Source organism: Lolium rigidum, chromosome 3, assembly GCF_022539505.1.
Source record: "Lolium rigidum isolate FL_2022 chromosome 3, APGP_CSIRO_Lrig_0.1, whole genome shotgun sequence".
In the NCBI taxonomy this organism is placed as follows: Eukaryota; Viridiplantae; Streptophyta; class Magnoliopsida; order Poales; family Poaceae; genus Lolium; species Lolium rigidum.
In genome coordinates, this window is record NC_061510.1 from 100,073,907 (window position 1) to 100,089,491 (window position 15,585).

Below are 15,585 nucleotides of genomic sequence, written 5' to 3' on the forward strand. Positions count from 1 at the left end.
AGATTTTGTCATTTTTGTGTAGCGAACAATAAAAGAATTTCGTATTGTGACTTTTCATATTGACTATGCCTAGATTTGTTTTTAGACTTTTCTAAAACTTAAAAATATAATTGTAGTTCTGGTTTTAAAACGAAGAGATCGCTGAAGGTCTTGAGGCAAATACACATTCTGCAGAAGAATTCAACCTCCCGGTCCACATATAGCCGATACAGAACAATAAATATCCATGAAGCAGAGCAGAAACTCACGGTGCTTACTCAGTCACCGATGAGGCAAGCTACATCACCGGTGTATCCACGGCTCGAGTGGCAGCAAGAATCTCACCGATCAAACGCTGCAACGCAGTACTATCCGAGACAACACCGAGGTGAGACATGTTGGCGATCCTGACGGACTTGTAGTACTCCTGCCTCGGGTCTCCACCGATCACCTCGTCAAGCGCCAGTATGCTCGCCAAGTTCACCACCCCGTCGCCGTCTCCGTACACCACCTCGGGGGCGTTCCCGCGGCCGTCCCGGAACACCAGCATCTCTGGCGTCGGCACGCCGCCTCCATTGACGCACGTGACGGGCACCACCGGCGCTCCGAGGTTCACTGCCACGGGAAGCGCCCGCGTCTCGTAGAGCTGCACCGAGTACGGCGGCAGCCCGGCCGCCGCCAGAAACGCCGGCATGTTGCCCGCGGCGTAGCTCCTGTTCCGCGTGACTACCAGCGGCGTGTCGTCGCGGAATGCTATGGGAGACGGCAGCGCCGTGAACGTGCAGGCGAAGGTCCTGCCCACGCTTGGCAGCGACAGGACGTCGGCCGGCGACGGCGAGGAGACGGATGAGCTGGAGGAGGTAGTGCTGGCGGCGAGGCCCTGCATTGACAAGACGAACCCGCCGGCGCCCGTGGAGGCCATGACGAAGTGCTTGACGAAGTCCAGGGCGAAGTAGCCGTCCTGGCTGTGCGAGACGAGGATGACAGGCTTGCCCCCGTTCGCCCTGCTCGCGCGCTCCACGAGCGCTCTGAGCCGCCCCCGGAATAGAGACAGCTCCCTGTTCGCCTGCCCCGCCGGGACGGTAGCGTGCCGGAAGTCGTACGGAGCGCCGAAGAGGGTCTCGCCGTCGCGGTATCCCTCTCGCTCCAACGCCTCCACCAGCTTCCCCATGCACAACTCCCTGGCCAACGAAACCGTTAACAAAATCGACCGGTGTGAGGAGCTGAATTGAAGTGCCCTGCTTTGCATTAGTTGTTGTGATGAACTGACGACATGAGAGGTTAATTAATATGTGATAATTACTTGTCGGCAGGGTCGTCGGCGAGGAAGCCACGGGTGGAGCCGAAGGAGACGGCGCGGGCCTCGACGCCCGGCGCGTTGCCGTAGTCGCCGGTGGCTTGGTCATAGACCAGGCGGAGCTGGTCTGCGAAGCAGGGGACTTCAGCATCAGGAGCGGTGGTGTTCTTCCATAGCAGGGACCACCGGCCGTCGCCCTTCCGCGCAACGCAGAACGCCAACGGCTGCTCGTAGGCGTCGGTGAGGCGGGCCTCGATCTGGCTGCAGGTGTTACCCGGCAGCAGCACGACAGGGTGGACGCCCGACGGCGCATGGTTCAGTGTATTGCAAGGCGGCGGTGTGGCGGACTCGGAAGAACATGGAAAGGATGAGCAGGAACCGTGGCCACCATCTAAGAGCATAATCCTAAAAAATAACTGTTTTTTTACAGTTTGCGAGAGAAAAAATGCGTAGACTAGAACCCCTAAAAAAATTTACAGGTCCAACCCTCAAACACGATTTCAACATGTAGAAGTGAGGGTTGGGGAGGCAGAACTGCACCCAACCCGCACTCCTCTTCCTCGTCGCGCGGGAGGGAAATTTCCCATCCCCAACCTCCCGCCCCGCGCCGCCGGCCGCCGCCCGCCGCGATTCCGGCCGCCGCCCGCCTCCCCTCGACCCTGCCGGCTGCCGCGAGCTCCCCCGCCCGTGAATCCGCGCCTCCCCGCCGCCCGCCGCCCTGCGTCGCGTCGTCTCGAGCCGCCGCAGCCGCCCGCCGCCTCCTGCGCCTCCCCGAGCCGCGGCCCGACCTCCCGAGCCGCGCCTCGCCCCGCGTCACCCGCGTCGGCCCGAGCCGCCCCGCCCCTGCAGGTATGTCATTTTTGTCATTTTCTTTGTTTTTGTTTGTTTCAACTGTCACTAACAATTTTGTTTATTAGCACTAACAATATAGTTTGTTGTTTTGTAGAAACCTTTGTCGCATACAAGCTTTTCTTGCAGCACATCGTGCGAGTGAGGATGCACAGACTCATGGTCAGCTCTAGGATGATCTAGTAAAGCACCATTGGCAGTTGGATGGGCGGCGCCAAGGCCCATGATGTATCTTTGTTTTACTTTTCTATGTCCTATTTATTTATTTGAACAATTATTGTAATAACTTGAATGATTATTATGTGCTTCAAACCGTTATTGACATGATGATAATTGTGATATATCAAATGAATATTTTTAAGGGTTTGAGGGTTCTAGTCTTTGCCCTCAATCCTCAAATTTAAGGATTTGAGGGTTCTAGTCTTTGCCCCTGTTTTTCACCCCTCGAAAGTGCAAAAAATGCACATTCTCAATCTTTAAACTGCTTTGAAGATTTGAGGGTTTAAGGGCTCTACTAGTGATGCTCTAAGCTTTGTGGCCATGGAGAAAGATCTGTGCCCATGCGTAAGCTGCTGGTTTTGGTCGACAAGGGAAGATAGAACGGATAGTGCGCAGCAGGGTTCGAGTGGTTGGCACATGGTAGCAGCGCGTTAGTGTACACTTTTCACACAAATATTTCGATTTTTTTATTTTATTTGGCTCCAATACTTATCTGATGAAAAAAAACCGGTTCGCACCCCCGCGTCGCCTCCTCTTGGCGACAGGGGGGACGAAACCCTAGGCCGTATCTGGTCCCTCCCCGCCTCGATCTCTCCTTGTCACCCCGGAGGCGCCGCCGGTCGAAGGCCGTGACGCCGGGGAAGGAGGCGGCGGGGATTCTGGCTCCTCACTCCTCGTGCGGCGATAAGAGGAGGAACTCCGCGCGAGATCTGCTGGTGTCGGTGCGGGCGCGACGTCAGCGCCCTTGCTGCCTCCTGCTCCTGCCGGAGCGGCCGTGCGTTAGGGCGTGGTTGACCAACGCTCTCCCCGGTGGGGGCTTGGGCATCGGAGGTGGCGGCCTCTGCGAGGTGGCTGGCTGGTGCTAAGGACCGTCTCCTAGGTCGCGTGGGTGGCGTGGAGGTGGTGGAGGGTGCTCGCGTCGCGGTGGTTGCCCCGTCGATCCCGTGGTGGATCTGAAGATGGAGGCCAACTTTCGCGTGGTACCCACCCAAGGCCATGGAACTCGGCGTTCACGGTGTTGTTGGGGTGGCAGGGGCGAGGGCTCTGGCCGGGAGAAATCCTTTGCCAGCGGTGGCGGTCACAACGTCGGCGACATCCTGGACGTCGTCTTTCTCCTTGGAGGCGATGCCGAGGTATATTCCCCTTCCCTCCTTTGCGCCGGACGAAAACCTAAATCTCCGGATTAGGCGGTGACGGAGCTCGAGTGTTGTTTTTCTTCTTGGAGATGCCACCTTGGGTTGGCTACGTGTGTGTCCCTGTCTGCGGTTGTGGCTCTTTGCCATGTCTTCTTCAGCGAACTCCGTCCTGGAGCTAAAGTCCTTTGGGCGGCCGGTGTGTTGGCCGGCCGTGAGGCTTGTGGTCTTCTGCATGCGGTGGTGGTGTATGGTTCTGGTTCTTGGCATGATGCCCTTGGTGCTCTTGCGCTCTAGGGAGACCTGCTCCGCCCGCCGACCCTACGATCCAGGGTGAAAAGGTTGGGACCTTATTTGGAGGTGGAGGCGGATTACATTATGGCTGCAATGCGCCATGACTTTCGTTGGAAGGATTTCCGATGGCGAGCTTCGCGGCGCTGCCTCTCCTCCCGTTCTAGTGCTTTCTTGAGATGATGACATTGAAGCTTAGGTAGGATCAGATCTTAGATAGGATCTATGAGATTAATTTTTTGCAAAGATAAAACATGTTTAAAAATTCTGAAAAAAATGACAACACACATCTATGTTATATATGCAATGCCAAAAATTTACAACTTCAAATTCGACATACACTTAGAGAGACAAAAAAGATAAATCTAGGTGTGAATAGTGTGAAATACTATTCAACCAGATCTGACACTATTCACAACAGAATTTGTCTTTTTTATTTCTCCAAGTGTAGATTAGATTTTAAGCTGATTTTTTTTGGAGTTGTAGATACAACCTATATGCATGTTGCTAATTATTTTTAGATTTTTTCACATAGCCAAAGTATGATTTCTCTAAGGATCCTATAATCCTACCTAATGGGAAGATCCTATACAAGTCTCTCCCTTGAAGACAACCTGTTTTCATTGTAATCTTCCCAACGGTCTAATTTATTAAGACAAAGCTACCACGAAGTGTAATCATTTTGGCATGTACAGAAATTTGGTTGGGAAATCAGAACTCATGTATTAGGGCCATCTAAATTCAGTAGCACAAAGAAACTCTAAACTTGCGCATTTCGTTTCTACTAGAATTCTGGAAAAGCCCACAGAACGGATTTTGATGGCAGAGTTCTAAACGTTGGCTGCCACGCTAGAACAGAGTCACCGTGCTGTGAACTCGCTAGAATGGCATCATGGAGACTGGAAATCTATAGAAGTTCAACAGGGAGTCAGAAACGAAGTGGAAAACTCTGAAGCTAAAAGAGGATGACTCACTCGTTATATCAAGCTTAACCAGCACAGAAGATGATTAGAACACTTCACTTCAGACTCCATGCTTACAGTAAGAGAAACGACTCAGCACATTCGACAGTCGACACAGACCCAAATCCACTCAGTACGGAACAGGAACGACTCAACGCATCCATCCAAGCAGCGAACTGAACCTCTACAGCTTCAAAGCAGCCTAACCGGCGATCTGGACGGACTTGACCTCGGGCTTCTTGGCCTCCTCCTTGGGCACGGTAACGGTGAGCACGCCGTTCTCCATGGACGCCTTGATCTGCTCAGCCCTGGCGTTCTCCGGCAGCCTGAACCTGCGGAGGAACTTGCCGCTGCTGCGCTCCACGCGGTGCCATGTGTCCGTCTTCTCCTCCTGCTCCTTGTTCCGCTCGCCGCTGATCTGCAGCACATTGCCGTCCTCCACCTCCACCTTCACCTCCTCCTTCTTCAGCCCGGGCACGTCCGCCTTGAACACGTGCGCCTCGGGCGTCTCCTTCCAGTCGATCCGCGCGCTGGCGAAGGCCGCGGTCTCGGAGGAGGTGCGCGGGAACGAGGGGAAGAGGCTGCCCCCGCCGCTGCTGCTACCGCCGGAGCCGAAGGGGAAGCCGTCGAAGGGGTCGAAGAGGTCGAGGGAGAAGGGGTCGAACACATTGCTGCGGCGGATCAGCGACATGGTTGCTCGATTCGGGGGAGGACAGAGCGAAGATTGGGAAAGCTCAGGGATGCTTCGGATGCGATTTGTGTACCAGCTCGACAAGGCTTGCGATTGCTTTTGCTCTGGGCCATGGCAACGCCGGGAGGCCAGAATTTATACGGCGACGGTGGGGGAGGTCTGGAGTCCGCTCGTCCGTTCTGGAATGCACTGGAATCTGGAAGAAGTTAATTTTGGAACGTTGGGCCGATGGCTGGGCCGCTGGGGTGGAATCGGCACTGGCGCAAACCGGAATCTTCCGGTGCTTTCCGGATCTTTCGGATGTCTGAAATGTTCGTTTCCGTCGGCTCGCGGACGCGATGTGGGCCAGGGTGATCATTTGCGTCTGGGTACCTCCAACGGTACGGATATATTTTTTAACCGGAGACAGCGTCAAGGTCGCTAATGGCGTTTTACGTTCCATCGAGGACTGCCGCCGGCGATTAACTGTTCCCGCGCGATGACGATCGTTCCCGTGCGTGCCCAATACATTGGCAAGTTTCGCCGGCGTTTCGCGCGCGTTTCCACTGGTAGAAAATGAGGCTTTAATCTCGGTTGGCAACTGCCATTAATCCCGGTTGCGCAACCGGGATTAAATATGCGCGACTAAAGCCCCCTTTTTAGTCGCGGTTGCTTACGAACCGCGACTAAAGGCCCGTCCACGTGGCCGCCAGCAGTCCGTCGGGGCGGAGGACCTAAATCTGGTTTCTTTTTAATTTGTATTGTTTTATTTCTTTTATATTTTATTTTGTGTTTTATTTTAATTTTGAAGAAGTTTCAGTACACATATTCTATGGTACTATATACATGCATATGAATGTACAATTTCAAACAAATTTGAAATTAGAACTAAGAAGAATTTAAGAGAAATATACAATATATATTCAATATCGGATGACCATATACAATTTTGAACAAGTTTCCATACATAATTTACGCCATCAGAAGTTCTACGTCCTCGTAATAGTGTTCTCCTTAGAATGGAGGACTTCCCTCATGAAAAATCCTGCTAGTTCCTCTTGAATTGGTCGGAAGCGAGCTTCTGGACTAAGCGTCTTTCGGAAGTTATTCCTCTTGACGTTGTTATCCGACGGCTTCCGCTCAGAGGTGTATCTCCTGATGAACTCACAAACATCGTATCCACATAGATTGGTCCCCGGTGGCTGAATATCCCCAGTCAGTGACCTTCTAAAGTCTAGCTCTTTTTGGAATTCACCGACCGTTTCATCTATGAACCGTCTCCAAACCCTACGAGGCAAAGAAAATTAAATGAACAAAAGAGTTATTAGTTACTGTTATCACCAGAATTTGACCGAGTCAGAGGTGGGCCGCGATCAAGATGGACTTGAAGATATATACATGGAAGAAATACGTGAATCGGCCTTTTATACCAAGTTGGGCTAAATTGCCCGTGTATCTGTAACATATTAGATCGTATCTTAGTTTAGGAGTTAGAATCTTACTCGTGCACGGTTTAGTGCACGCCCACATTAGAAAGTCCGTTGGACTATAAATATGTATCTAGGGTTTATGGAATAAACAACAACCAACGTTCAACCACAAACAAATCTCGGCGCATCGCCAACTCCTTCGTCTCGAGGGTTTCTCCGGTAAGCACCATGCTGCCTAGATCGCATCTTGCGATCTAGGCCTGCCCACGTTGTTCATGCGTTGCTCGTACTTGAAGCCTTTTTGATGGCGAGCAACGTAGTTATCTTAGATGTGTTAGGGTTAGCATTGTTCTTCGAATTACATGCTTTCGTTATGCGACCCTTGCACATCTAGCCGCTACTACACCTATCTTAGGTGTAGGGGCGGCACCCCGCTTGATCATAGTTTAGTAGATCCGATCCGTTACGGTTGCTCCTTGTTCATCAAGGATTAGTTTAACATCCGCAATAGTTAGGCCTTACAAAGGGTTGGAGGATCCAGCGGCGTGTAGGGTGGCGTTTGCTAGCCCTAGAAAGGATGTTCCGGGGATCAACCTCGTGTTGGTTTTTAGGCCCTGTCTAGGATCGGCTTACGGTCACCGTGCGCGAGCGCGAGGCCCAATCGTGAGTAGGATGATCCGATTATGCGGTGAAAACCCTAAATCGTCGTAGATCTAATTAGCTTTATCTTGATCAAGCGGGACCACCATATATTCGGGCACCTCGTCCGAATCATGGGTGGATCGGCTCTTTGAGCCGATTCACGGGATAACTCGAGAGCCGATCGAGGCTCGTATTTAATGTTTACGTGTATGCCATGCGAGGAAACTAAGCGAGGCATCATCCACACCTTCACGACCGGGTATAGGTCGGGTGGCACGCCCTTGTGATAAGCATCGGACGTGCGACCAGGAGGCTTTGCGGGCCGTCGCTCTGAGGGACTGGGGCCAGCCGCAGCCCTAGTTGTTCCCGGCTCTACTGTGTTGGCCGTCTCTGCCCGCCAGGGGGTTTCTGACGTCAACACATTCTGGCACGCCCGGTGGGACAACCTTCGACATTCACCACATCGCCGTCTGCATCCGAGATGGCGGAAAACACTACGGTCAAGTACGAGGATCTGCCTGATGAGCTCAAGAAGAAACAGGACGAGATCAAGGCGACCCTCGAGGCCGAACTCATCGGCTCTTCCCACGGAACTCTCTCCCATGGCGTCAAGTGGAAGGGTTTCTCACATGAAAATGCGTTCCAGGTCCGTCCACCGTTGCCATGCGCATCAGCAGCACCGGAAGTACCGAGTTCACCGGCCTACGTCATCAACGTGGTGGCTCTCAGCCACTCCATATGCCAGCCAGAGTTCTCCTTTGGTGTCAACATGGCAGGGCTTACAAGCCACCATGGCAGAGATGAAGCAGAAAGCAGCCACTCCCGTGGCAGGGATAAAGAGGAGGCCGATCCAAGCGACCGGCCCCGAGATGATGACAACTGTTCTCACAGCGGAGATGAGGAGGAAGCCGTTCCGCGCGACCGGCTCCGACACGATGTATGGGCAATGGGGGCGTCGGCTGATACACTGGGAAAAATCCATTGCGCTCCTAACAAAGCCGACGTTCACATCGTAGGACCTTGGCCGACCATAGAGCCGATTTCAGCAGTTACCTGGCAGAATCGGCTCGGGGGGGCACCTAAGTATATGAGCATACGCGACATCGTTGAACATGTGCGGAGAAATATTGGTGGCTGATAGGGAAATCGGCCAGTGGAAAATTCAAAGAAAAAAAAAACTGAAGAAATCGAGACATGCATCAGTTTACACGGCGGTCAACCTTACAGCGAAGCAAGTTTACATGCATCAGTTCACACAAAGAAGCCCTACTGAAGAAAAGCCTCAAGGGCGCGAAGAGCATCGGCACGGATTCGATCCACCTCGGCGATCTCGGCCTCGTCATCCTCGTCCCTCCCCATCACCGGTGGCTGCTCGGAGCACGAATTTCAGCCGGGTCGGTCTTCGGATCAGCCGTGAGACCTTGTGCTTCCTCTTGGGAGCGAGCAATGAGGGATTTCTCATCCTGGATAAGTTGTTTGGTCTCCCTGGTCCTCTTTTCAAGGTCTTCCGGCTCTTTGCACAAGGTTTCAAGCACGACACTACGGGTGGAAGTGGCGGTCTTGGCGTCTAAAGCGGCTTTCTTCTCATTGAGCCGTTGACATTTGCCTGCAATATCGGCTCTTAACGGGAGTTGGGCACGCCGAAGAGTAATCCTTTGACGAGCCGACTGCACCCTTGACCTGAAAACTGACAAAGTCACTGCCGGCCAAAGCTTAACTTGCGGCGCTGCGGGAGACGGGGCTGGATGTCCTCGAGGAGGCCCTTGATTGCCTCGGGGTTCTCGACCGGGGCTTCGACCGAGGAGGAGAGCAAAACTTTGAGGCGGCGGAGTGGACCATCAACTGCGCTAGGTTCTAGCTCTTCACCTGCCTTGGAACCTGCTTTGGAAACAGCCGGCTCGATGGAGTTGGGATCGAACGACAGCAAGCTTGAAGGGTCACACCCCGGATAGACGAGCAAGAGCAGCATGAGCATGCGACAGAGGAAAAATGTGGGCCCGGGAGAATGAATCTTACCTCCCCCAAGAAAGGAATGGAAGCCGAGGTGGGGACAATCGGCTTTTCGGTAGTATCGGCCAGGGTAGCCACGCTTGGCGGGTTGGGTAGGTCAAGGGTAGCCGATGGCATCGGCAACTCTTCAACATCCCCGCTAGAGGTCCCATTAGTCTGCAAGGGAAATGTTGAGGCAATCCAATTAGTAGCAAGACAGTGTGAAACACGAGCTGTTGAGGGAATTACATTTGAAACTTCCTGGCTCGGCGAGGTGACTTGAGGGCCTGTGCGAGCCCGTGTGACGCATCTACGCTTCGGGCGCGACCCCGTTTGGATCGGAGCTCGAGGGACGGCGAGGTTCGGGAGTCGACCTCTTCCTAGAAGCCGACGTTGGCGAGTCCGTACGGCTCGTGTGGTGGATCTTTCGTATCATCCGAGGAGGAGTCCCTTGGACTCGGATGTGCTCCCTCGCTCGGAGTTCTCTTCGGTGGAAGCCACGAAAGAAAGGAGGTACACCCATGTTACAAAGGTTAGAAAGGCAAACGTGGTCGGACGAAACACGGATCAACTTACGTGCAGGCTTTCCTGGGCAGGAGCTTTGCGTTTTAGGGTCTTCCTGGCAGCCACCTTTCTCACTGCCGTCCTCGCCTGCGTCGAGGCTCGGGGGGCAAATGACCCTGAAGATGCTTTACTCTTGTGAGCCGATTTCGGTGAAATCGGCTGGCTACGCATTATAATTTTCTTCGGAGGTGGCGAGTTACGGCGAGAAGAGGACCACTGGGGCTGGAGGAAGGAATACGAAGGGGGAGCCATCGGCTTGCGTGGGAGTTGGGCCGTCTTGTTGCTTTGTCAGGAAATGGGGTCAGGTCGCAAACAATCATCATAAGCGGCTGCAAGAAATATTTCGAGTGATGGTACCCAGTGCTGCGGGGATGTCATACTCGGCATCAAGTTGTCTCAACGGCGGTCCTAAGGCCCTTCTGAAGACATGGGTCTTCCACATGGACCACCAAGTCTCGAAACCATCAGTGGTGAAGGAGAAACGGAGGTCGTGGGGAATAGGAATGGCCAAAGCATCAAAGAAGGTATAACACCTTTGGCCCGTGAGGATGTCGGGCGGTTCGGCTGCGCTGGCTGTCGGATGGTGCAAGAAGAAGTGTGGAGGCACCTGCCCAAGACCAAGCTGTCGGGCTGCCACTACCGGTTGATAACACTCATAGCCAGGTTTGATTATCCGGTTTGAGGTACTCATGCCGACAGGAAGGAAGCAAGGACGAATCATGATGGAATACAGATGCTGGGTGCTGGCATCATCGGCAAAATTATCCAATCGAAAGGAGACCGGATTTTAAAAATTCACCGATTCAGTATAAGGAAAGAACAGGGGGTTGTCTAAACCTTGAAAGAAGATCTTCAACCACCCTGCTGCTTCTTTAGGGATCAGCCTGCTGCCTGGGAGACCATACAAAGCTTGGCCATAGCTGGTGCATCGGATATCCTTTCCGTTGACATCCGGAAAGGTGCGGGAGGTCAAAGGTGGGAAGTCGGGGATGCGGGTCCGAAAGTATAGCTGCGCCCATAGCTGAATAAACCACCGGGGACCGCCGGTTTTGAGCTGTCTTTTGAGAGAATAGTTTGACGGACATCGGTTGAAGAGATCGATAGACCTCTCCAAGAAACGGTTTGCCTAGGCCGAGTTGGGTGCCTTTAGCCGGTTCATAGGCCGGGGAAAGATAATTCTTGGTAGGGGCGAGGGATGGGCCACAGAAGATAAAATGCTCTAACCGAGAAGTTCGGGAAGGCCGTATGTTCTCTCTCTGTCACGGGACCTTTGGTCTTCATATAACATTTGAGGTAGGCTCCCCGAGCGGTGCACTCTTTTTTAGAAGAAAGGGTGAAAGGAACTCTCGGCGGTTTGAATGCGGAAGGGCTTGGGGACGCAACGTCTAGGCCTCGTGATCATGGCTACATCCAGCGGGGTTGGTGTCATAGGGCCATGGCCGAACATAAAGCGATTCGGTGCGTCGGACCAGAAATAGCCGATGGTTTTCGGAATATTTTCATTTTTCTCGAGAGGAGATAATGATAATGACGGGGCATCGGCTATTCCTATGGCTTCCCGAGGTTGCATAATGGGTTACGGATACTCTATTATACCATACCACCCAACCCTCGGGGGATTAGGCCGGGCTCGCGAGACGGTCGGCCCATGAGGTCGGATCTAAGTTACGGTTTACGAAGGGAATTACGTTAGCTTCGCAGAAATTAAGTGAGCAGGACTCTCGGAAGAACGAGGACCGAGGCACATAGAATTTGCGAGAGAAGGATGTGGTAGCAAGATGTCTGAGACCTAAAATTGATAGCGGATTAGAGCATTAATTCAGGTGTTTGCTGTTCACTCTTAACATTGGTGCACATGACAAGAGGGCTGTCGAGGGTTACCTTCAGACCGGAGACCATGGCGTCAGCGTTGGATGACTCCGCCATTGGGTGCGCTGAGGAATTGGGACGGTGCGGCTGAGATCTGAGATTCGTGGAACTGCCGGGGCGGCGATTTGGGGATCTAGGTTTCTCAGGTGAGGGCGCAGGTTACCGTTTGGGAGGGCGGCTAGGTTGACCCTGCTCCCGTTATATTTTGGAGGCTGATGTGGTACCATCGGCTCTTTCAGGGAGTGCTTGACTCTAGCTATCGGCAAAGTTAAGTGAAGACATTCCTTCAGTTAAGATGAATGCTTTAGGACGGTGATAAAGTCAAAGGGGGCAAGGCGCCACGACATGTCCCGACGAAAGAAAAGCATAATGATTTTGGAAATGTTATTTCCAAAACCGGGGGGCATGTGTTATCACCAGAATTTGACCGAGTCAGAGGTGGGCCGCGATCAAGATGGACTTGAAGATATATACATGGAAGAAATACGTGAATCGGCCTTTTATACCAAGTTGGGCTAAATTGCCCGTGTATCTGTAACATATTAGATCGTATCTTAGTTTAGGAGTTAGAATCTTACTCGTGCACGGTTTAGTGCACGCCCACATTAGAAAGTCCGCTGGACTATAAATATGTATCTAGGGTTTATGGAATAAACAACAACCAACGTTCAACCACAAACAAATCTCGGCGCATCGCCAACTCCTTCGTCTCGAGGGTTTCTCCGGTAAGCACCATGCTGCCTAGATCGCATCTTGCGATCTAGGCAGCACTAGCCTGCCCACGTTGTTCATGCGTTGCTCGTACTGAAGCCTTTTTGATGGCGAGCAACGTAGTTATCTTAGATGTGTTAGGGTTAGCATTGTTCTTCGAATTACATGCTTTCGTTATGCGACCCTTGCACATCTAGCCGCCCTTACACCTATCTTAGGTGTAGGGGCGGCACCCGCTTGATCATAGTTTAGTAGATCTGATCCGTTACGGTTGCTCCTTGTTCATCAAGGATTAGTTTAACATCCGCAATAGTTAGGCCTTACAAAGGGTTGGAGGATCCGGCGGCGTGTAGGGTGGCGTTTGCTAGCCCTAGAAAGGATGTTCCGGGGATCAACCTCGTGTTGGTTTTTAGGCCCTGTCTAGGATCGGCTTACGGTCACCGTGCGCGAGCGCGAGGCCCAATCGTGAGTAGGATGATCCGATTATGCGGTGAAAACCCTAAATCGTCGTAGATCTAATTAGCTTTATCTTGATCAAGCGGGACCACCATATATTCGGGCACCTCGTCCGAATCATGGGTGGATCGGCTCTTTGAGCCGATTCACGGGATAACCCGAGAGCCGATCGAGGCTCGTATTTAATGTTTACGTGTATGCCATGCAGGAAACTAAGCGAGGCATCATCCACACCTTCCCGACCAGGTATAGGTCAGGTGGCACGCCCTTGTGATAAGCATCGGACGTGCGACCAGGAGGCTTTGCGGGCCGTCGCTCTGAGGGACTGGGGCCAGCCGCAGCCCTAGTTGTTCCCGGCTCTACTGTGTTGGCCGTCTCTGCCCGCCAGGGGGTTTCTGACGTCAACTGTTACTTGATATTAGGAAATAAACGAAAGAGGCCGATCAATATAGAGCGCAAATGAATGAAAATAATTACTTTTGCAGCATTCTTCTCATGTCGACCGAGCCCGCTGGGCCCAGACTTTTGGTCGCGGGTCACCTCTCGAACCGCGACTAAAGACCCCATTAGTCGCGGTTCGTATATTTTGGGGACTAATGGGGGCGGATGGAAGGCTCTTTTTCTACTAGTGTTCCCGCCGCGCCGTGGCTATATGGTGGACACCGGCGGGGGCGACGGGCACACCTCAAACCCTACCATCCATCCATGGCCGACCACATTAGTTGGGAGCAAGTTGTTCAGATGTGCCGGCACCTCCACCCGGAGGAGGAGGAGGAGGAGGAGGAGGTAGTCGCCGCCGGCGTTGAGGCCCAACAGCTGGACCTGGAGGCGGCAGCGGCGGAGGCGGAGGTTGCGCAGGCGGTGGCGGAGGCGGCAGAGAGCGCGGAAGGGCGCCTCGCGGCGACCAGGGCGGAGATCGCCAACGCCATGGCCGAGCTCACCGACGCCAGGGCCGAGCTCGCGGAGGCGCGTGCGGCCATCGCTGCCCCTCCTGCGGACGCCGTCATCCACGACATCGTGGACGACGACCCTCCCGTGCCCACCCGCTTCGAGTGCGCCGACGACCAGCGGGTTCTGCTCGCGTCCTTCGAGTCCCTGGCTGGGGACGCCCAGCGCCGTCAGGCTTGGGTGGCGGAGGAGGAAGCCCACAGCTATGCGATGGCCATGGCTCGGGGGTTAATGTGCTCCGACCTGGACTCGCTCCAGCGTAGGGGCCCTTCTCCCGCACGGGTCGAGCAGGAGAACCGGGAGCTAGAGGTCGCCATTGCCGCCAGGGACGAAGCGGTGGCGGAGGCGGCTAGGGACAGGGCCCGCTTCATCGCCGACGTGGCGGCGATCCAGGCAGCGGCGGCCCAGGCGAACGAGGACGCGGCGGCCGCGGTCTAGGCAGCGGCGGAGGAGGACGAGGCCCAGGCGGCGACGGAGGCGGCGGCTACCCAGGTGGCGTTGGCCCAGGCGGAGGCCCTGTGGGACAGCTCCCTGGCCGAGGCCCTCGAATGCCGCAGGCGGCAGGACGAGATGTCCGTTGGCCGGCGTGCGCGGCGCGCGGAGTGCGCGAAGCGCTCCCGCTTCGACGACGGCACCGGCCCTTCCGGCGACCAGTAGTAGGGCGCGCGACTGCGAGTAACCGAGGCCGGTGTAGGCCGCGCGACGGCGAGTAGGTACGGCCGTTGTAGTTTAGGTTAACTCGACTAACCATCTCTGTAAAGATGGTCCTTTTGGCCAATCAATAGTAATGAAAAAAATCTTTTGCTTACCTATTCACTGCCGACCGGGCCGGATGCACCCAACGCGGACAGATTCCGCGACCGCCGAGCGTCCGCGGAGACGCAAACCCGGCGCATATTTGGGCCAGGTTTGCGTCTCCACGGACGGCCCGATCACTTTGCGTCGCCCCGCTGGAGGTGGTGCCAGACGCATTTCCGGTCACGGTCGACTGATACGTCTCCAACGGGGTACCTCTTTCCCAATGATATGGAGGTACTCTTGTGGAGCAATCCCATGCCAAAATGATAAGACAAACAGACAGTAAGCATCTCAGCAATTTTTTATTTACTATTAGTATAGCTTTATTGAAAATGCTTCATAAAATGCTCACTATGACTTAGCTGTAAATTTCCATCATGAATGATGCATGGCTTAGATTAGCGGCCCAGGCGTTTCCCTAACTCATATACAAACTCCATGGACTTATAAGTTTCGATTTTATTTCGCACCGCTAGGCATTGATACGTCTCCAACGTATCTATAATTTCTTATGTTCCATGCTAGTTTTATGACAATACCTACATGTTTTATTCACACTTTATAATATTTTTATGCATTTTCTGGGACTAACCTATTAACAAGATGCCACAGTGCAGTTCCTGTTTTCTGCTGTTTTTGATTTCAGAAAAGTTGGTTTACAAATATTCTCGAAATTGAACGAAACAAAAGAACACGGCCCTATTTTCCATGGAGTGTTTCAGAAGACCGAAGAAGAGTCGAGGAAGGCCAGCAGGGGGCCCACACCATAGGGCGGCGC

General features: G+C 53.5%; 1 protein-coding gene and 1 pseudogene across 1 annotated transcript; both read right to left on the minus strand.

Moving 5' to 3' along the window:
* Positions 1–277: 277 nt before the first annotated feature.
* On the minus strand, positions 278–3,714 carry LOC124695254 (annotated as a pseudogene).
* Positions 3,715–4,823: 1,109 nt separating this feature from the next.
* Positions 4,824–5,421, minus strand: LOC124697869 (17.9 kDa class I heat shock protein-like). Its single transcript, XM_047230400.1, has one exon. It carries the CDS (start codon positions 5,419–5,421, stop codon positions 4,933–4,935), a length of 489 nt encoding a protein of 162 aa, XP_047086356.1. The 3' UTR covers positions 4,824–4,932.
* Positions 5,422–15,585: the final 10,164 nt, after the last annotated feature.

Excerpts from the sequence above, each read along its gene's own strand:
- LOC124697869 (XM_047230400.1), bottom strand. The coding sequence starts at position 5,421 with ATGTCGCTGATCCGCCGCAGCAATGTGTTCGACCCCTTCTCCCTCGAC.